At 44.9% G+C, this 22,460-nt stretch overlaps 1 protein-coding gene across 3 annotated transcripts; it reads left to right on the top strand.

The window, feature by feature from the left end:
• Positions 1–240: 240 nt before the first annotated feature.
• p4ha1a (prolyl 4-hydroxylase, alpha polypeptide I a) lies at positions 241–22,439 on the top strand. Of its 3 annotated transcripts, none has more exons than XM_072666903.1 (15): positions 241–327; positions 5,157–5,244; positions 6,996–7,092; positions 7,279–7,430; positions 7,520–7,657; positions 8,535–8,786; positions 9,633–9,832; positions 11,955–12,131; positions 14,178–14,248; positions 17,583–17,682; positions 17,823–17,876; positions 18,679–18,744; positions 18,844–18,912; positions 19,074–19,170; positions 19,559–22,439. In XM_072666903.1, the coding sequence occupies exons 2-15, from the start codon at positions 5,157–5,159 to the stop codon at positions 19,627–19,629; spliced, it is 1,632 nt and encodes a 543-aa protein (XP_072523004.1). In that variant the 5' UTR covers positions 241–327; the 3' UTR covers positions 19,630–22,439. The 3 variants fall into 3 exon arrangements, with proteins under 3 accessions (XP_072523004.1, XP_072523003.1, XP_072523005.1); XM_072666902.1 differs by lacking the exon at positions 14,178–14,248 and adding an exon at positions 13,196–13,266; XM_072666904.1 differs by lacking the exons at positions 17,823–17,876; positions 18,679–18,744; positions 18,844–18,912; positions 19,074–19,170; positions 19,559–22,439 and adding an exon at positions 13,196–13,266 and having other exon boundaries at positions 17,583–17,675.
• Positions 22,440–22,460: the final 21 nt, after the last annotated feature.

Below are 22,460 nucleotides of genomic sequence, written 5' to 3'. Positions count from 1 at the left end.
GTAATGACCGTCTTTTACCAGCAAAGCGCAGTTATTTTATTTCCCACCCTCGCTGAGCGAGGCCACGCCCCTCTGCGCCGGGATTGGCTGCTGGCTCACGCCGTTCATGCCAACATGCCGACTGCGGGGGAGGGACATGTGAACTCCTGGCCAATCCCAGCGCAGCGGGGCGGGGCGGGGCGGGGCGGGGCGATTCGGGTCGACCCGTAGAGCTTTCCAGAAAACGGGTGCGAAGAGAAGAACGGAGGGGCTACACGTAGCCGGAGAGCCGAGAGCCGAGAGCCGAGAGCCGAGAGGTCCATAGTGTTAGGAGGAGAATCCGCAGAGGTGAGTGTGTGTGTGTGTGTGTGTGTGTGTGTGTGTGTGTGTGTGTTATTAATGGGTGTTTACAGAGCTAAATAGAGAGGGAGAGAGACACAGAGACACAGAGAGGGGGAGAGAGAGAGAGAGAGAGAGGGGGGGGGGGTCTAGAAATTTCCTCGCTGCTTCTGGAGACTGACTCGCTGGCTGGAGTTTTTTGGGGTTCGCTGGTGTGTGTGTGTGTGTGTGTGTGTGTGTGTGTGTAGGAGAGTTTGGTGGTAATGTGCATTTACAGTGTTGGGTCTGGTTGGGGTGCTGTGTGTGTATGGTGGTGGTGTGTGTGTGTGTGTGTTTAGGGTTTCATACTTGGCAGTAAAATAACCTCTATGGGTCAGTGTGTGTAACAGCACTGTGGGTCAGTGTGTGTAACGTTACTGTGGGTCAGAGAGGGTCAGTGTGTGTAACAGCACTGCGGGTCAGTGTGTGTAACGTTACTGTAGGTCAGTGTGTGTAACAGCACTGCGGGTCAGTGTGTGTAACGTTACTGTAGGTCAGTGTGTGTAACAGCACTGCGGGTCAGAGTGTGTAACGTTACTGTAGGTCAGTGTGTGTAACAGCACTGCGGGTCAGAGTGTGTAACGTTACTGTAGGTCAGTGTGTGTAACAGCACTGCGGGTCAGTGTGTGTAACGTTACTGTAGGTCAGTGTGTGTAACAGCACTGCGGGTCAGAGTGTGTAACGTTACTGTAGGTCAGTGTGTGTAACAGCACTGCGGGTCAGAGTGTGTAACGTTACTGTAGGTCAGTGTGTGTAACAGCACTGCGGGTCAGAGTGTGTAACGTTACTGTAGGTCAGTGTGTGTAACAGCACTGCGGGTCAGAGAGGGTCAGTGTGTGTAACAGCACTGCGGGTCAGAGTGGGTCAGTGTGTGTAACGTTACTGTAGGTCAGTGTGTGTAACAGCACTGCGGGTCAGTGTGTGTAACGTTACTGTAGGTCAGTGTGTGTAACAGCACTGCAGGTCAGAGTGGGTCAGTGTGTGTAACGTTACTGTAGGTCAGTGTGTGTAACAGCACTGCGGGTCAGAGTGGGTCAGTGTGTGTAACGTTACTGTAGGTCAGTGTGTGTAACAGCACTGCGGGTCAGTGTGTGTAACGTTACTGTAGGTCAGTGTGTGTAACAGCACTGCAGGTCAGAGAGGGTCAGTGTGTGTAACAGCACTGCAGGTCAGTGTGTGTAACGTTACTGCGTGTCAGAGAGGGCCAGTGTGTGTAACGTTACTGCGGGTCAGAGAGGGTCAGTGTGTGTAACGTTACTGCGGGTCAGAGAGGGTCAGTGTGTGTAACGTTACTGCGGGTCAGAGAGGGCCAGTGTGTGTAACGTTACTGCGGGTCAGAGAGGGTCAGTGTGTGTAACAGCACTGCAGGTCAATGTGTGTAACAGCACTGTGGGTCAGAGAGGGTCAGTGTGTGTAACAGCACTGTGGGTCAGAGAGGGTCAGTGTGTGTAACAGCACTGCGGGTCAGTGTGTGTTACGTTACTGCGGGTCAGTGTGTGTAACAGCACTGCAGGTCAGTGTGTGTAACAGCACTGCAGGTCAGTGTGTGTAATGTTACTGCGGGTCAGTGTGTGTAACAGCACTGCGGGTCAGTATGGGTAGGTGTGTGTAACAGCACTGTGTGTCAGTGTGTGTAACAGCACTGCGGGTCAGTGTGTGTAACAGCACTGCAGGTCAGTATGGGTCAGTGTGTGTAACAGCACTGTGTGTCAGTGTGTGTAACGTTACTGCGGGTCAGTGTGTGTAACAGCACTGCAGGTCAGTGTGTGTAATGTTACTGCGGGTCAGTGTGTGTAACGTCACTGCGGGTCAGTATGGGTCAGTGTGTGTAACAGCACTGTGTGTCAGTGTGTGTAACAGCACTGCGGGTCAGTGTGTGTAACGTCACTGCGGGTCAGTAGGGGTCAGTGTGTGTAACAGCACTGTGTGTCAGTGTGTGTAACGTTACTGCGGGTCAGTATGGGTCAGTGTGTGTAACAGCATTGTGGGTCAGTGTGTCACTCAGCCCCTCCTCTCAGCCTGATCATGTTCAGCAGGCACTGACTGACCGCTCATCCTGCAGCGCTTGTTTCTGTCCAGTCGTCCACAGCACCCCCGCAGTACAGTCCAGCAGCCGGCTCTGAGGAGCACCTGCAGGAGACAGGAACAAGCCTTTACTGGTCCTCACAGTCCAGCTCAGTCACATGACCTCACCACATTCCTGTGCTCCGCTGTTGGGCAAAGAGGCCCGAGGCTACCTTTGAGGCTCAGTGGGCTGTGTTCATTACACAGAGGAAGTAGTGGGCCTGGAGAGAGGCGTTAGCGTTAGCATTAGCAGCAGCACCTATTCATAAAACCAGAGGTGGAGACGGGGGGGGCGTGTGTCTGACCTAACTGACCCCCTGGAAATCTAGAGAACTAGCACTGAAGCTACCAGTGCTGGTAGTGTGGAAAAAGTAAATAAATATATAAGCTTTATAATAAACACATTTAATAAACATGCTTTGTAAGACAGGATTAACAAGCTTTATAAACATGTGTTATGAACATGTGTTTAAAGCATACTTTATATTGCAGGATTTACAAGTTATAACAATGCGTTATAAACATGCATTATAAACACGCTTTATATTGCAGGACTACATGCATTATAAACATGCATTATAAACATGCTTTATATTACAGGACTACATGCATTATAGACATGCATTATAAACATGCTTTATATTACAGGACTACATGCATTATAAACACACTTTATATTACAGGACTACATGCATTATAAACATGCTTTATATTACAGGACTACATGCATTATAGACATGCATTATAGACATGCTTTATATTGCAGGACTACATGCATTATAGACATGCATTATAAACATGCTTTATATTGCAGGACTACATGCATTATAGACACGCTTTATATTACAGGACTACATGCATTATAAACATGCTTTATATTGCATGACTACATGCATTATAGACATGCATTATAGACATGCTTTATATTGCAGGACTACATGCATTATAGACATGCATTATAAACATGCTTTATATTGCAGGACTACATGCATTATAAACATGCATTACAAACACGCTATATATTGCAGGACTACATGCATTATAGACATGCATTATAAACATGCTTTATATTGCAGGACTACATGCATTATAGACATGCATTATAAGCATGCTTTATATTGCAGGACTACATGCATTATAGACACGCTTTATATTGCAGGACTACATGCATTATAGACATGCATTATAAGCATGCTTTATATTGCAGGACTACATGCATTATAGACACGCTTTATATTGCAGGACTACATGCATTATAAACATGCATTACAAACACGCTATATATTGCAGGACTACATGCATTATAAACACGCTTTATATTGCAGGACTACATGCATTATAGACATGCATTATAAACACGCTTTATATTGCAGGACTACATACATTATAGACATGCATTATAAACACGCTTTATATTGCAGGACTACATGCATTATAGACATGCATTATAAACATGCTTTATATTGCAGGACTACATGCATTATAGACACGCTTTATATTGCAGGACTACATGCATTATAAACATGCATTATATTGCAGGACTACATGCATTATAGACATGCATTATAAACACGCTTTATATTGCAGGACTACATACATTATAGACATGCATTATAAACACGCTTTATATTGCAGGACTACATACATTATAGACATGCATTATAAACACGCTTTATATTGCAGGACTACATGCATTATAAACATGCATTACAAACACGCTATATATTGCAGGACTACATGCATTATAGACACGCTTTATATTGCAGGACTACATGCATTATAAACATGCATTACAAACACGCTATATATTGCAGGACTACATGCATTATAGACATGCATTATAAACACGCTTTATATTACAGGACTACATGCATTATAAACACGCTTTATATTGCAGGACTACATGCATTATAGACATGCATTATAAACACGCTTTATATTGCAGGACTACATACATTATAGACATGCATTATAAACACGCTTTATATTGCAGGACTACATGCATTATAAACATGCATTACAAACACGCTATATATTGCAGGACTACATGCATTATAGACATGCATTATAAACACGCTTTATATTGCAGGACTACATGCATTATAAACATGCATTACAAACACGCTATATATTGCAGGACTACATGCATTATAGACACGCTTTATATTGCAGGACTACATGCATTATAAACATGCATTACAAACACGCTATATATTGCAGGACTACATGCATTATAAACACGCTTTATATTGCAGGACTACATGCATTATAGACATGCATTATAAACACGCTTTATATTGCAGGACTACATACATTATAGACATGCATTATAAACACGCTTTATATTGCAGGACTACATGCATTATAAACATGCATTACAAACACGCTATATATTGCAGGACTACATGCATTATAGACATGCATTATAAACACGCTTTATATTGCAGGACTACATGCATTATAGACATGCATTATAAACACGCTTTATATTGCAGGACTACATACATTATAGACATGCATTATAAACACGCTTTATATTGCAGGACTACATGCATTATAAACACGCTTTATATTGCAGGACTACATGCATTATAGACATGCAGCTTCGTTTTTATGATAGCGTGAACGTAGTAAGACGGTGTGCTGTATGTATATGAGAATGCACTGGTCTGACTCTGTCTCTCTGCCTCTGTCTCTCTGCCTCTGTCCCTCTGTCTCTGTCTCTGTATGTCCAGATGAAGATGCGGAGTGTGTGCTGTGTGTTGCTGATCAGCTGCCTGCTCCCCAAGTGCTCTGCCCACAACGACTTCTTCACCTCCATCGGTGAGTCTCTGGAGAAGCAGTAGCTGCAGCCACCCTAACCCAGCAGACGTCAGCCCGACGCAGGCAGCTCGTATTTCCGAGCGTGGCCCTCGGTGCCAAAACCTGTCATCGGACCTGTTAGGACCAGTCCTCGTTCACCTGATGAGACACGACCTCGCCAGATTTTTGGGAAAGGCAGAGTGAATTCTCTACGTTCATTCTGCAGTTTGATCAGTGGGAATTCTGCAGTTTGATCAGCTGGAATTCTGCAGTTTGATCAGTGGGAATTCTTCAGTTTAATGATCAGTGGGAATTCTGCAGTTTGATCAGTGGGAATTCTGCAGTTTGATCAGTGGGAATTCTGCAGTTTGATTATCAGTGGGAATTCTGCAGCTTGATCAGCTGGAATTCTGCAGTTTGATTATCAGTGGGAATTCTGCAGTTTGATTATCAGTGGGAATTCTGCAGTTTGATCAGCTGGAATTCTGCAGTTTGATCAGTGGGAATTCTGCAGTTTGATTATCAGTGGGAATTCTGCAGTTTGATCAGTGGGAATTCTGCAGTTTGATTATCAGTGGGAATTCTGTAGCTTGATCATTGGGAATTCTGCAGTTTGATTATCAGTGGGAATTCTGCAGCTTGATCAGTGGGAATTCTGCAGCTTGATCAGTGGGAATTCTGCAGTTTGATTATCAGTGGGAATTCTGCAGTTTGATCAGTGGGAATTCTTCAGTTTAATTATCAGTGGGAATTCTGCAGTTTGATCAGTGGGAATTCTGCAGTTTGATCAGTGGGAATTCTGCAGTTCGATCAGTGGGAATTCTGCAGTTCGATCAGTGGGAATTCTGCAGTTCGATCAGTGGGAATTCTGCAGTTCGATCAGTGGGAATTCTGCAGTTTGATCAGTGGGAATTCTGCAGTTTAATTATCAGTGTGAATTCTGCAGTTTGATCAGTGGGAATTCTGCAGCTTGATCAGTGGGAATTCTGCAGTTTGATCAGTGGGAATTCTGCAGTTTAATTATCAGTGGGAATTCTGCAGTTTGATCATTGGGAATTCTTCAGTTTAATTATCAGTGTGAATTCTGCAGTTTGATCAGTGGGAATTCTGCAGTTTGATCAGTGGGAATTCTGCAGCTTGATCAGTGGGAATTCTGCAGTTTGATTATCAGTGGGAATTCTGCAGTTTGATCATTGGGAATTCTTCAGTTTAATTATCAGTGGGAATGGAGTTTGATCAGTGGGAATTCTGCAGTTTGATCAGTGTGAATTCTGCAGTTTGATTATCAGTGGGAATTCTGCAGTTCGATCAGTGGGAATTCTGCAGTTCACTCAGTGGGAATTCTGCAGTTTGATCAGTGTGAATTCTGCAGTTTAATTATCAGTGTGAATTCTACAGTTTGATTAGTGGGAATTCTGCAGTTTAATTATCAGTGGGAATTCTGCAGTTTGATCAGTGTGAATTCTGCAGTTTGATTATCAGTGGGAATTCTGCAGTTTGATCAGTGGGAATTCTGCAGTTTGATCAGTGTGAATTCTGCAGTTTAATTATCAGTGTGAATTCTGCAGTTTGATCAGTGGGAATTCTGCAGTTCGATCAGTGGGAATTTTCCTGTTTTGTTTTTAATGTTTGTTTCCTCTGTAAATTCTCCAGAAGCTTCACTCCATCCGCTGAGTGTGGCTTTGGTGTCGAAACCTGCACTTAAAGCCACAGACCTGCAGTTGTGGTTCTCTACATTTCTCTTAACGGTGTCCACCCTGTTGTGTCTTCAGGCCAGATGACCGATCTGCTGTTTACGGAGAAGGACCTGGTGACCTCTCTGAAAGACTACATCAAAGCAGAGGAGAGCAAGCTGGAGCAGGTCAAGCAGTGAGTGACTCCCACCACGCCTCCCACACACCTCCCATACCTGCCACGCCCACACCTCCACTACCTGCCACCCCCACACCTCCACTACCTACAATATCCACACCTCCCATACCTGCCACCCCCACCTCCACACGCCAAGTCTCTATGCAGTACCTGTAAGTCATGGGACCTTTCTTTGATGTCCAGGTGGGCAGAGAAACTAGATGCCTTAACCGCCACGGCGACGCAGGACCCTGAAGGTTTCCTCGGCCACCCAGTTAACGCCTTCAAACTGATGAAGAGGCTGAACACGGAGTGGGGTGAGGTGGAGGACCTGGTGCTCAAAGACATGTCCGACGGTTGGTACCTCTTCCGGGTTTAGGAGACACGTAAACTTAGGGGTCAGCGTAAACTCACCCAGCCAGTGACTGTCCTACTTCTTCTCCAGGTTTCATCTCCAACCTGACCATACAGCGGCAGTACTTCCCCAACGATGAGGACCAGACTGGAGCGGCCAAAGCCCTGCTCAGGCTGCAGGACACCTACAAGCTGGACACACACACCATCTCCACCGGTGACCTGCCAGGTGAGTGTGGCCTTCAGAGCTGCTCATGGCTGGAAAATAAAATAGCCAGCGAGTGGAAGCACAGGAAAGGGGTTTCTAATAAAGTGGCCAGCGAGTGGAAGCTCAACGTAGGGGTTTCTCATAAAGTGGCCAGTGAGGAAAGCACAGGGAAGGGGTTTCTAATAAAGTGACCAGTGAGTGAAATCTCAAGGTAGGGGGGTTCTAATAAAGTGGCCAGTGAGTGGAAGCTTAAGGTAGGTGTTTCTAATAAAGTGGCCAGTGAGTAAAAGCACAGGGAAGGGGTTTCTTATAAAGTGGCCAGTGAGTAGGAGCTTAAGGTAGGGGGTTTCTAATAAAGTGGCCAGTGAGTAGAAGCTTAAGGTAGGGGTTTCTAATAAAGTGGCCAGTGAGTAAAAGCACAGGGAAGGGGTTTCTTATAAAGTGGCCAGTGAGTAGGAGCTTAAGGTAGGGGGTTTCTAATAAAGTGGCCAGTGAGTAGAAGCTTAAGGTAGGGGGTTTCTAATAAAGTGGCCATTGAGTGGAATCTCAAGGTAGGTGTTTCTAATAAAGTGGCCAGTGAGTAGAAGCTTAAGGTAGGGGTTTCTAATAAAGTGGCCAGTGAGTAAAAGCACAGGGAAGGGGTTTCTTATAAAGTGGCCAGTGAGTAGAAGCTTAAGGTAGGGGGTTTCTAATAAAGTGGCCAGTGAGTGGAAGCTTAAGGTAGGGGGTTTCTAATAAAGTGGCCAGTGAGTGGAAGCTTAAGGTAGGTGTTTCTAATAAAGTGGCTATTGAGTGGAATCTCAAGGTAGGGGTTTCTGATAAAATGGCCAGTGAGGAAAGCACAGGGAAGGTGTTTCTAATAAAGTGGCCAGTGAGTAAAGTGCACTTGCTCCTCCAGGCGTGACGTCGGATTTGCCCTATAAGAGCACTCTCACCGTGGAGGACTGTTTTGAGCTGGGGAAGATCCCGTACTCAGAGGCGGATTACTACCACACGGAGCTGTGGATGGGGCAGGCTCTCAGACAGCTGGACAAAGGAGAGGAGTCCAGCATCGACGCTGTGACCGTTCTGGACTACCTCAGCTATTCCATCTATCAGCAGGGAGAACTGGAGAGAGCCCTGGAGTACACCAAGAGACTGCTGATCCTGGGTGAGTTCTTTACAACTGATATATGTACAGTGGCATGCAAAAGTTTGGGCACCCCCAGAGATTCAAGCTCTCGGACGAATTTCGCCAGCATCTCCGACCTTAATTAGCTTCTCAGGGCTATGGCTAGTTCACAATCCTCATTAGTAAAGACTCCTCGAACCTCGTCCCACCATGGCTAAGCCCCTCTGAGCAGCTGCCCAGCACTCTCTAGAACCTTAACAGAGCTGATGCCCACTAAGCAGGAGAAGACCGAAATGGTGGTAAACAGGAGCGGTGAAGGTTAAGTTGAGGTCTAGGAGGCCGAGAAAACTTTCAGACAGAACTGCTGGTAGGATTGCTAGCAGACTCTGGAGGGGTGGTGCACTGTTCTACTGTGCAGCAACACCTGCACTAATCACGGAAGAGTCTTTAGAGGAAAACCAGAGGTGTCAGCAAAGACGCCGGAAGGGACGATCCATAAGGCCATTGAACCGAGGTAGGATGGTGAATTTTCTGAGACAGTGGTTCATCATCTACAGCCATTTATCTCATATTAGCATATGCAGAATCCATGATCCGTGATCTGAACTCAAGAGCAGCAGCAAAGACGGAAATGCGTACTATCAAGTTGGCAGATCACAGGTTCCTGGGGCGGTGCGCATCAGGCTAGGCCGTAGATTCAGAAGCGTAAACTTCAGTCCAGCAGATCTGTCTGAAGTCCTGTGAAAAATGGTATAGGTATAGGTATGTTTGGAGAAAAAAGGGGTCCTGAAGTTCTCCAGCTGTTTTTTCTTAAGATATGATGTGATATTCTACATAGAAAAGAAAGAAAAATTTTTGGTCAGTTTGCAAATTCTTCCCGCACAGACCCAGAACATCAGCGAGCCAACGGCAACCTGAAGTACTTTGAGTACCAGCTAGCCAAGCAGAGGAAGGCAGAGAAGGTGCAGAGTGGAACCACAGAGGAGAAAAAGGAGAGGGAGAAGAGGGAGACGGAGAAAAAGAAGAGTTTCTACCCTGAGAAGAGGAAGTACGAGCAGCTTTGCAGGGGGGAAGGCATCAAGCTGGTGAGTGAACCTTGTTGCCCCGTCCAAACACAGACCTAAACGGGAAAACCCATAGGAAGAAGTGTATTTACATTTCGGTGTGAAATGTGGATACGCGTTAAAGCAGCAATATGCAGTAATGGGTATTTCGTGCTCCTGGGTTCCCTCTACAGGCGAGAAGTGTAAACCGCACTCAAGGAGACACATTTGCACATGCATTTCTGGACTTTTTGAGGGATGCAGAACCCTCACTGAAAGTGAAGGCATGTGGACTGAGGTGGTGGAGTCATTTTAAAGGATTACACACAAATATTTAGAGCAGCGCTACGCAGTTCTGGCCAGTTCTCCCCCGAAGAAAAGACATGTTTAGATTTTCCTCGTCATCGACATCCCGTATAAAACTCAGAAGACACTTGTAGGTTCACCGGTGGGATTGGACAGTAAATAAAACCTAGTTAAATATGTTTATATAATTGTGTTTGTGTTGGTAGTCATGGCGACCAACACCTGATTCCATTTACCACCACTGTAAAGCAATGTGATTCTGTAAATACAAATACACTTACAATCATGAACACCCGTCAAACGAATCCTCATCTTCACGATGATGGTGAAGGTACTTATTATTACCGAATGTCCGGTTGGCACAGAGAAACGTTGGCGCTAGCCAAGCCCTTTCACTCTGCCCCAGGCTCAGCTCCTCTGCTCTGGGACGGGTGTGGACAGAGCTCATTATGTTTATTCACTGGGTGGCAGCTTCTGTGTATGCGCAACCCTGCAGTGTTATTCCATAACGATCATATCAAGGCAGGAGAATTCAAAGGCTCTGGCCTGGATGAATCTAAATACTGAACAGAAACCCAGACGTTGTGTCTGGACCCTCTTTCTGAAGCGTAAACTGAGTCAACCCAGGTTCTGAACGCTAATCTGAGCAAATCACAGCCACAAAGTTCAAAGCTGGACCTGAAACAGGACTTAAAAAAAATAAATAAATAAAGTAAATCGAGGTGGTCAGGCTTGCCCACCTGGTGTCTACTTGCTGGAATTCCCAGATCTGACCTGTGTTTCTTACATAAATGGCACCAGGTGATTGACCTATACTAAGCTCTGAAACCCAAAGGGGGCCTCAATTTGTTACTTGCAGGATACCATGGAGGAACCACTTTTGCTTTTGAGTTTTCGAGAGTTTCCCACTCGCACACCTGTTACAAACATGGTTCTTCATGGAATTATGAGTGGTTCTTCTATGGTATTGCTCAAAGAACCAGTCGAACCCCTTTCTTTTTTATAGGAGTGTAAAAAAAAACCCTATAGAAGTAGTACTGCTAGTTCTGAAACACTAGGTAGCCACATGAACTGTTAGCAAGCCTTGGCTATCGGGGGGACCATTTTGGCTAGTCACAGTTCACACAGTAGCTCATTAACAAGCCCTTCCTGAATTGAAGGAGGTGTGGTAGAGCCAGGGACACGCTCCGTTCTTGTGGATTGTGGAAACCACATTTGCTCAAGGGAAGTTTGCTGAGCCCCTAAAATCTTTGAAGAGGAGCCTGTGGATTGAAGCCAGCTGTGTGGCTAATTGGTCTACAGATGTGCTATAACCATATTAGAGCCCAATATCGTTTTGGAGGGCTAGAAATTCCAAAACCTGATCAAATTTTATATTTACATATTAAATTTTGTACTGTACAGTACAGCAGAGCTTGGGTCAGCCATGCTGCGGCACCCCTGGTGCAGAAAGGGTTAAGGGTCTTGCTCAGTGGGCCCACCAGCGGCAGCTTAGAAGCCCTGGGTATTGGACGATCAGTAACCCAGTGCTCTAAATATTGAGCCGCCATTTCTCAGACCATTTGCTGTCCCTGTTGGGGAATTGAACCCTGGTCCTCTCCATGAAAGGCAGAAATACTGTCCAGTAACAGTCCAGTTTCTTTATTATTATTATTATTTTATTTATTCAAATGATTCAAAAGTTATTTTAATAAATAAAGTTCACAAGTTTTTTCCCCAATCATCAGAAGGTTGTGAGTTTGAATCCCGGCGAAGGCCGTAACTGTTTATTGGAGTGAGAAAGTTCTAAAGTTTAATGTTGTTATTATTATTATTATTATTATTATTATCCCTCTTCACGTCTATCTGAACCATGCAGACGGCGCGTAGACAGAGCCGGCTCTTCTGCCGTTTCTACGACAACAACAGACACCCGTACTACATACTCGGCCCTGTGAAACAGGAGGACGAGTGGGACCGGCCACGGATCATCCGTTACCACAACATCATCAGCGACAAAGAGATGGAGAAGGTGAAGGAGCTGGCCAAGCCCAGGGTGAGTCCAGCAATGTGTTTGATGTGGGGAAGTCCAGATGTGTTTTGCTACTCATGACTTGAGAAGGTCATCAGGACAGGCTTATGGTACTGAACCAGTGGCTTACCTGGAATCTACTGGGCCCCAGTACAACGTATGTAATTTGACTGTTGTCATTCTGTAGACGGCATCACGTCCATGTTAGGAGCCTCGGGTCAACCCTGGATATCCACATGGCAAAAATCCCCTCTATACCCTGTAGTAAACAGCAGTGCTCCAAAACCGAAACACTACGAGATACCGTCCATAGGATGACGTCATGACCTCTTTAGTACGTTAAACATATTCGGATTCATCAAGTCATTCATAGTGGGTGTGGTGTGAAATACCGAGTTACGGTGGCGGTGAATGTTGCCAGACGTCTCTAAAGACGTCCTCTCGGAAAGTTATTACACCTAATGGTGATGAAGACACTGCCTGATACCTGAGACACTTTTCTACCAGAGTTCTGAGATGATTTTGTGTCTAAAACTTGTTTTTAAAATCGCATATCATTAAACTGGTGGAGGGATACATGCTGCAGGGTGTTGTGAGGCTAAATAGTCCCCATTGAAAATCTGTTTTTATTTAGATTTGCCAGTATTTTACCATCATCATTAACATTACGTTAAGTACTCAGAAGACACGTGTAGGTTCACTGAAGGGTTTGTAAATATAATAGTAAATATAATAGTAAATATAATGGTCTATATTGGCCTGGTTCCGTTCACCTCCACTGTTAAGAAATCTGAGTCCCCATATGGGTGGTTTAGCTATGCTATTAGTTGAGTTTCAGCCTTAATGCTAAAGGTTAGAGTGGTACAGCAGACTGACTGACCGACTGAAGCAGCTGCTGACCCTGTAGAGTAATGCTAACCAGCCCACACCAGTGTTCCCTCCCTGCTAGCACTGTTAGCACTCACTTCGAGAATGTTTGATTAGCTGGAATGCGGTAAATCCCTGAGCCCCTGCACGCAGTGAGCGAGGGTGGGATGGTGTGAGTGCAGTCGTGTAACTCGTGTCCTCTCGGCCGGTTGGCTCCACAGCTGCGCCGAGCCACCATCTCCAACCCCATCACTGGTGTGCTGGAGACCGCCCAGTATCGCATCAGCAAAAGGTAAGGAGCCCGCAGGCGCACAGCCCTGCCAATCATCCGGCCACGCCTCCCCTCCCCGCTGCAACGTTAGCAAGAACAGAGCCAGCAAAAGGGATCTCGCACACACTCTCGCAAACGTCTCAACTCCCATGAAACCAGCTAAATGTGGCCAACAGTAAATACGAACGAGCGGTGATGCTAACTAGCTGTGTCAGTCATTTTAGTCCCATGCTGACAATGAATCTAATGGACATTATATGGAGTTTGCTGATTACGAGCTGTGTCCCAATACTTTTGTCCATATAGTGTATCTGTGATGTCTGAATACTGCTAACTGGCTTTTTCAGTCATTATAGTCTCATGCTAACAATGAACCAAACTTGGCTGTGCTAGTTAGCTTATTAGCTTAATGCTATGCTAACTAGCTGTCTCAGTCATCATGACGTCATGACTACGGATGATAAAAAAAAAAACCTAGGAGTCATTATAGCCTCATGCTGACCGCCGCTGCTGTATTTACTGTTAGCCAGGTTTGTATTTGTGGTTGAACATTCTTAAGGTGAGCATCAGCTTGGTGCTCCTATTGACCGGTCTCTGAAGGGTGTGTGGGTGTGTGTGTGTGTGTGTGTGTGTGTGGGGTTCCTTTTGCTTGTAGCTGGTCATGATAAAGTTGCCGCGGCAGCTTTCTTAACACAGAGGAGATACAGGGAAAAAACACACACACAGTCGGAGGGGGTGCTCTGTGCTGCTGGGTGTAATTTGGGGTGGGAAACTCGGTGAACTTGAACTGGAATTAGCAAGCAGTGACGGACCTCTCCTCCCTCTCTCCACTCTGTCCTTTCTGCTCTCTCGTCCTCCCTCTCTCTCTCTCTCTCTCTCTCTCTCTCTACCTCTACCTCTCTTCCTCTGTCTAATCTGTGCCTACCCCATAGCTCAGGAGAGCCACCGTGCATGACCCCCAAACAGGGAAACTCACCACAGCCCAGTACAGAGTCTCCAAGAGGTAAGGGGTCAGAGGTGAAGACTTGGCGGCCAGGCATGTGTCCGTCGCTTCCGGGACGAGGTGGCTCTGTTTCCATTGGTCCAGCCGCTGCGCTTTACACTGAAATGCCTTTTAAAGGGTCCGTATCCAGTCCCCGCCCCCCACCCCATTACGCCAGACGTATATGCTGGTCTCTATTCCGCTTGGCAGCTTTCATGTGCCTCATGCCAAATGCAATTGGCTCGACACACTTCATTAGATAGTGGGCGGGGTTACGCTCCGCACTGTATAGGCAGATTGCTTCTCAAACGTTATATTTATTCATATTGACCCTTTAAGAGTCTCTCAGTTTAGCGCATTCACCTCCCGAAAAGGTCTCGCCTTTATCAGACGTCTCCCTGCATCCAGGTGGTGTCTCGCAGGTGGTGTGATAAGCTGTCTGGAGGCTGAGACAAAGCAGGCCTGGAGCCTAACTCTCGTAAGGAAGTAGATGGCAGAACTGGTCTCGGATCAGCAGCAGCTTTACTCTCGTCTGCTCTCTGTCTGTCCGAACCTGAAAGCGGCACCGTGGACCTCAGCAGTACAACTCCTTAAACTGCAGGGACCTGCATGTGGGCCCACAGATCAGTTGCAGTTGCTCATTACTACAGAACAACAGTGAAACAACAGTAATATTAGTCTTAGAGAAATTACTGAACAGTTTAGCGGATAATTCATAGTAAATACTGAATCGTTTGCAGTCTATACTAAATAATTCACAATACATACTGAATCATTCATAGCGGATACTGAATCATTTATAGTAGATACTGAATAATTTATTGCGGATACTGAATCATTTGCACTGGATACTGAATAATTAATAATAGACACTGAATAATTCACAATAATTAATAATTTATAGTAGATACTGAATAATTCCCCATATATACTGAATAATTCATAGCGGATACTGAATCATTTATAGTAAAGACTGAATACTTCATATCGGATACTGAATCCTTTGCAGTCGATTCTGAATAATTTATAGTAGATACTGAATAATTAATAGCAGATACTGAATCATTTATAGTAGATGCTGAATAATTTATTGCAGATACTGAATCATTTGCAGTGGAGACTGAATAATTAATAGTAGACACTGAATAAGTCACAATAATGAATAATTTATAGTAGATACGGAATACTTTACAGTAGATACTTAATAATTTGCAGTCGATACTGAATCACTTGTAGGAGATACTGAATAATTAACAGCGGATACTGAATCGTTTATAGTACATACTGAATAATTAACGGTAGATACTGAGTAATTGATAGTAATCACTGAATAATTCACAGTGGATACTAAATCATTTATAGTACATACAGAATAGCGTATAGTGGATACTGCATAATTTGTAAAAGTTAATAAAAATAAATAAATATTACATTATTTGAAGTAGTTATCAAATGATTTATAGTAGCTACTGAATAATGAAAAGTAGGTACTAAATAATTTACAGTAGATACTGAAAAACAAGATAATTCATAGCGGATACTGAATAATTCATAGTAGATACTAAATCATTTATAGTAGATATTAAATACTTTGCAGTTGATACTAAATCATTAATAGTAGAGACTGAATAATTCATAGTAGGTATGGAATAACTTACTGTAGATGCTGACTAATTCATAGTATTTAATGAATAAATAACAATAAATATTGAATCATTTAAAATAATTATCAGATCATTTTTAGTAGTTACTGAATAATTAAAAGTAGATACTGAAAAACAAGTCTTACAGTTTAAAACAGTTTAATATTAATTCTGCAGTTTAAGGAGTTATCACATTATCACATCATCACATTAACTGTCATTGGCATGTTTCCCATCCTCGTCGGTCATCCTGTGTTTGTGTCTGTATGTGTATAAGAGAGAGATTAGACTTTTTTAATGGCCTTTAGTCTCACCTTCATTGTTCCAGTCAGTCATTTGATTTGAACGGTGTGTTTCGAGCGCCCCCTGGTGGTTAAGCCCACACTGAATTTTACTGGAAGGTCACTTGTTTTGGCAGAGATGTTGGCATCCCTCTGCATTTCCCCCTTAAGGCCGAGCGCCGAGTGTCTCGGGATGTGAGCTCATCAGTCAGACATCAGGCTCCTGCTGAGTCAGGAGGAGGGCTTCGGTCTGCCCCATCACTGCCAGGCCTCAGACGCTGGGTCTTCGCGGTCACGCCGGGCAGGGCTGTGTTCATGGCACCGGTGGCTTTCACTTCAGAGGGGGGTTTTTATGGTGGTGTAAAGCTTTATTGTTGACGTCCGCTTTAAGAAAAGCTCTTCATGTGGCGTCTCTGCTGAGACAACGGCTGAGTGTGGACGCCCTGTTTTATCCTAATGAGACATAAACCAAAAACAGCTGCTGGTCCTTTTCACCCCGAGCAGCTGCAGATCACTTGTTCCAGCGTCATTCCCAGAAGTGACCTCATCCCCAAAATAAAAACACTCTTAAAGTGGTCGTTTTAGCAAAGGTAATCAGCCAAGACGTGTATATGTCACTAATTAGCATCATGCTAACTATTTAAACGCTTAAAACAAATCCTCACACAATCTCCTCAACCCCTGAGGAGGTGTTCAGTAATGTCTAATAGACTTGCTTTATGGTTTCCCCACACTGTCGGACTCTCTGTTAGCTGTTAATACGAGCTAACGTACATTAGCATCGCTAAAACATTGACAGCAGCTGACGTAGTCGCTCGATGCTGAATTATACAGCTTAAAATATTGTGTTTACACGGTTGCGTACCAACAGTTATTCATAATAATAAGTAATTATGTAGTAACTGTCCATTATTATGTATACGATATTTTTAACGAGGTCCAGATTCTAAAAAAATATATATGCTAACAGTATGTCATTAAATAAATGAATAATTCTTGATATTTTAAGTCTTATTTAAGTTCAATGCATATGTAAAGGCATAAGAAACTGTACAAAAAATACATTTAAAAATTGATGTCGCAACAACCAAGCCGACTGATCAGCTGTGTCCCTGAACTCTTCATCGCCATTTCTCTCTGTTCCCCCGAAAACAAAACCTTTTGGAGAGTCTGGAAAAGCAGCCTGATATGCTAACACTGCTAATAATGACTGAAAACTAGCGCCGGCCTGTTAGCACTGAGCAAGTGAGACGGTTGTAGCTGTTTTCTATACATGTGGGTGCTAACTCCTCCTTCATTATTCTTACTAACCAAACCCTGCATGCAGACATTTTCCCTCACCATTCCAGTCCACTCGCCTGTCGCAATACCTGCTAACGTTATCTTGTGCGTGTTTCGGAGATGATCTGATGGGCTGTTTTCTGCTGGCAGTGCCTGGTTAGCAGCCTATGAGCATCCGCTAGTGGACCACATTAATCAGAGAATCCAGGACATCACGGGCCTCGACGTCACCACAGCAGAGGAGCTACAGGTGTGTCAGTGTGATCCTATCAATATAGTTAGCAAAACTTGACAATTTAAATATTTGATTGGTCCTAGGTCTAATTCGAGGTGACCATATTGTGACACAGATGTAAACCTCTGTCCGTCTCTCATTTTTCCTCCCTCCAGGTGGCTAATTATGGTGTAGGAGGCCAGTACGAACCACACTTTGACTTTGGACGGGTAAACAAGGCCTTTTTTTTTTTTGCGCTGATCTCTGGCTCTTCATATTTGTGCTAATTGCCATCTGGCTCTTCACATGTGTGCTGATCTCTGGCTTTTCATATGTGTGCTAATTAACATCTGCCTCTTCCAATATATGCTGAACTCTGGCTCTTCATATATGTGCTAATTAATATCTGGCTCTTCATGCATGTGCTAATTGCCATCTGGCTCTTCATATGTGTGCTGATCTCTTGCTCTTATGTGTGCTAATTAACATCTGGCTATTCATACATTTGCTGATCTCTGAGACTTCATATGTATGCTGATCTCTGGTTCTTCATACGTATGCTAATATTTGGCTCTTCGTTATTTGTGCTGATCTCTGGCTCTTTGTTTCTGTGCTATCTAGTGCTTTTCATATATATATATATATATGAAGGTGGTCCTGTGGTCCTTCGTATCTGTGCTGATCTCTGGCTCTTCATATATGTGCTAATTAATATCTGGCCCTTCATATATGTGCTAATTGCCATCTGGCTCTTCATATGTTTGCTGATCTCTTGCTCTTCTGATATGTGCTAATTGCCATCTGGCTATTCATACAGATGCTGATCTCTGAGGCTTCATATGTATGCTGATCTCTGGCTTTTCAGACGTATGCTAATCTTTGGCTCTTCGTTATCTGTGCTGATCTTTTGCGCTTTGTTTCTGTGCTGATCTTTGGCTCTTATCTGTGCTGATCTATGCTGACCTGTGGTTCTTCGTCTCTGTGCCGATCTCTGACTCTTCATATATGTGCCGATCTCTCTTTTATGACCAGAAAGACGAGCCGGATGCCTTTAAGGAGCTGGGCACGGGCAATCGCATTGCCACCTGGCTCTTCTATGTAAGTGTATTTGGCCTGACTCTAAAGGAGCTGTCTTCCACTAACAGTTCCACCACTGTCATAATTTATACGGGACACATGTTCCTCCTGTGTTTGTAGATGAGCGATGTGGCAGCAGGGGGCGCCACAGTCTTCCCTGAAGTAGGAGCAGCGGTAAAGCCAATGAAGGTACCTGCATGATTCTTACCCCTGGTTTGCTAGAAAATAGATGCAGTGTGTTGGGAAATGCTTTGACACTGGGGTTTTACCGCTTATTCTGACTCTGTTGGTGTATTTGTGTGTGTGTGTGTGTGTGTGTATGTGTGTGTGTGTGTGTGTGTGTTGTGCAGGGAACAGCAGTGTTCTGGTATAATCTGTTCCCAAGTGGAGAGGGGGACTACAGCACAAGGCATGCAGCCTGTCCAGTACTGGTGGGCAACAAATGGGGTAAGACCTCATTCAGACTCATCCTAGACGCACCTGTTACCATGGTAACGACAGTAAAAGTTGGATAACCATAAAAATTAACTGCCGAAAGTCAGAGCAAGACGCATAAATGAGCTCCGGCGCCTTCGTTTACTGTAACGGAGTGTAGCTGTAGTTCCCTTTGGACTCTGCTCTGATTGGTCAGACCTGTCTAGGGCGGGATCGAGACAGTAAATACAGGAAGAAGGTCCTTTCATTAAAACTCTGAATACCAATATATATATATATATATATATTCATATTTCAAATCCATTAGCCTGTGTGCTAAGTCAGGATCTAGCCGTGTCCTTTTTGGGATCGGAATTACCACCCCGTCACACTCTGCTGTTCTCTTGTCTTTCCTCTCCAGTTTCGAATAAATGGATCCACGAGAGAGGTCAGGAGTTCAGACGGCCCTGCGGCCTGCTCCAGTCAGACTGACCCCTCCTTCCTCGTCCCTACCTCTCTCTCTCTCTCTCGTTCGCCCATGACCCTGTGGACTGTGAGCTGCAAGGCGTACCTGATGGACCGCCCCATCCCACACCCTCGTGCTCACCATCCACAGCGTTCGCCTCCAGCAGCCACCTCGTGTCTGCCTTGTTTTTTGTTTTTTTGATTTGATTTGATTTTATTTCGGATGAATTTGCGTCGATACCATTAGTGCCTTTTCCCATTGCTCATAACACCCCCGCCCACCTCCCTTCCCCGCCCACCTTTTATAACACTCCAACCTGCACAGGGCCTTAAAGAAGTACTGAGCAATTTTGAACCTAACCTGTATCTGCACACCTGTATTCAGAAAAGGACGGAAAACCTGACGACGGGACATTCGCTTGTAATAGAAGCCCTGAATTTCTGAATTTGGGTCTAAACTCTTTCTGATCGCCATGGAAACCAGAACATTTTAGAAAAAGAAAAAGTGACTAGTAACCAAAACTGACCAAACCACAAGAACAGCTGTGGTCAGATGTTTTTCTCAGTACGTCTCATCCAACGTATCATACTTGTAGGTTCCACACTATATGGGCAAAAGTATTGGGACACTTGCTCATTCCTAAGGGTATTAAAAACAGATCCTGCTTTTGTTGGAGTAACTGTCTCTATTGTCCAGGGAAGAAGGCTGTTCACTAGATTTAGGAGGAGCACTGCTGTGAGGATTTGATTGCATTAAGCCACAAGAGTGTTAGTTAGTGGGGTCAAGATGTTGGATGAACTCCCCAACTCCATGAAGAGTTGAACAGTTCTTCCACTGCTTCATAGCTCAATGCTGCTGGGGGGGCTTTATAAATACCCCTCTCTAGCCCACGCCTGGCATTAGGCAGCATGAACTGTATTAGGCAGCAGTAAAGACTTAAAGTAGCTGAATGCATTCATTTGAAAGGGTGTCCACAAATATTTGGACATATATATATATATGGCTATAAACGTGTCCTGAATGTCAGGAACTGCCCATTGGCTTCTATTGTAAGAGCATTAAGAGTCCCGTGGGGTTTCCGTCCTTGCTGTCTGTTGTAATGCAGCGGTAGGATGCAGATGCAGCAGATAGAGGTTAGGTTGGTTCTCGCTTGACTGTTTGAATATTCCTTAGATGTTGGTGCAGGACTGCTGGGGGCTGATCTCAGAGCTTCAAAATCAGACAAATCAGACACCAAACACCAAAGACAGAGCTCCCAAAGAACTGAGGAACCGGCAGATGCTAACACTGTTAGCATTGCGTCTCGTTAGCATTGCGTTCGTTCTGGAGAGACTTACCCAAGTCAGAGCTGTTCACAGTGGTGGTGTATGGAACAGGGCGACGGCCCAAACCCACCACTGAACGAACCCACACGAGTGGCAAATCTGAGGAAAACACAATGGTCCCTTACGGCACTATATTTTCCCCACGCTCTACGCCTTGCGTGTATCCCTCCACCCTGAAAGGATTTGAAGGCCCAAATCTTCTTAGGTAGAACCCTGGTAGGACAGTGTCTCAGGCAGTGTCTTCATCGTCGTTAGGTGGGAGAACGTTCTGTGAGGGAGCTTTTAGAGAGCTTCAGATGTCTGCTTGCATTCACCTCCACCGTAGAACAGTTCTGACTGGGTAAGGTTATCTAGAACCGAGCGTTTCACACCCGGTTCTTACCAAACCCCACTCTGAATGAATTATGGTGTGTTTTTAGCAATTTTGGAAATTTGGTGGACTTTCCCTTTAGGCCAAAAAGCAGGCCTTCAGCCTGACTGAGGTGGGCTCGTCGCCGAGATACACCCTCCATTTGCTTAGGTATCGCCGAAATTGCAGTTTGGTGCTAGAACCTCACTCTTCCGTGTAGTGTGTGTGTGTGTGTGTGTGTGTAGGAACACGCTAGAGCTCAGTACTGTGATTATCCCAAAAGCTGACTGCACACACACACACACACACACACTCTCGCAGTGTCACTCTAACCCCTCTTACTCCACCACTCGCACACTCCCTCTCTCTCTCTGATGCCAAGGTGGCGCGTGAGAGCCGATTTGCAAGCTGAGGTCATTCACACGGGGACAAACGGACAGATGGTGGACGTTTATAGCCAAAGGTCCGTTTCTCTCCGTCCACGTCCAGCCTGCGTCCAGTTACACCATCTGACCTCCATTAGTCTTCAGCCTGACCTTCTGATGCCCACCATTAGAGCCTGAAGTGCAGGGGTGTAACAGCTGAGGGGCAACTGGACGCATGCCGGTCAAGTCTCTTGAAAGCGATACTTAAAGGGGAAGTCCACCAAATTGTCAGATTTCTTCTATTCTTTGGGACTACTTTTTGCCGCACAACGCTCCGCAGCATGTATCCCTCCACCAAAAGTGGATTTGAAGACCGGCGCCGTCTCGAAACTCTGGTAGAACGGTGTCTCGGGCATCAGGCGGAGTGTTTATCACCATTTGGTGTGAGAACTTCATGCGAGGGAGCTTTTCGAGCTCCAAACATCCGATTCCGTTCACTGTAGAAAACGTAACGCCACACTTACCGCTCTGAACGACTTTCTCAGTGTTTCTCTAGTGTAACCATTTTCACTCCATGATGTGACTCCAGTCAAACCTGCCTCGCTAAAGCTCCTGTCGTCAGATCGGATTATGGATCTGCTGGTGAAAGCCTCTATTTATATCTCCCAACATGCAGCTCGTTGCGCGTCGAGTCCTGCTCCATGTCGGAATACACGAAGTATTCGCGGTCGAGTATTTTTTTCGGGAATGTGTGAACGTTATGTTTTCTACAAAAAATAAAAACCATATTTGTTGAAGTTTTTGTAGTTTGTTTGTTT

Source organism: Salminus brasiliensis, chromosome 22 (assembly GCF_030463535.1).
Source record: "Salminus brasiliensis chromosome 22, fSalBra1.hap2, whole genome shotgun sequence".
NCBI lineage: Eukaryota > Metazoa > Chordata > Actinopteri > Characiformes > Bryconidae > Salminus > Salminus brasiliensis.
This window is presented reverse-complemented; position numbering and strand designations above follow the sequence as displayed.

Bases quoted from the DNA above. Each gene is read 5' to 3' on its own strand.
- p4ha1a (XM_072666903.1), top strand. From the start codon at position 5,157: ATGAAGATGCGGAGTGTGTGCTGTGTGTTGCTGATCAGCTGCCTGCTC. The intron at 5,245-6,995 runs GTGAGTCTCTGG...TTGTGTCTTCAG, and splicing joins CGACTTCTTCACCTCCATCG to GCCAGATGACCGATCTGCTG. The intron at 17,683-17,822 runs GTGTGTCAGTGT...TCCTCCCTCCAG, and splicing joins CCACAGCAGAGGAGCTACAG to GTGGCTAATTATGGTGTAGG.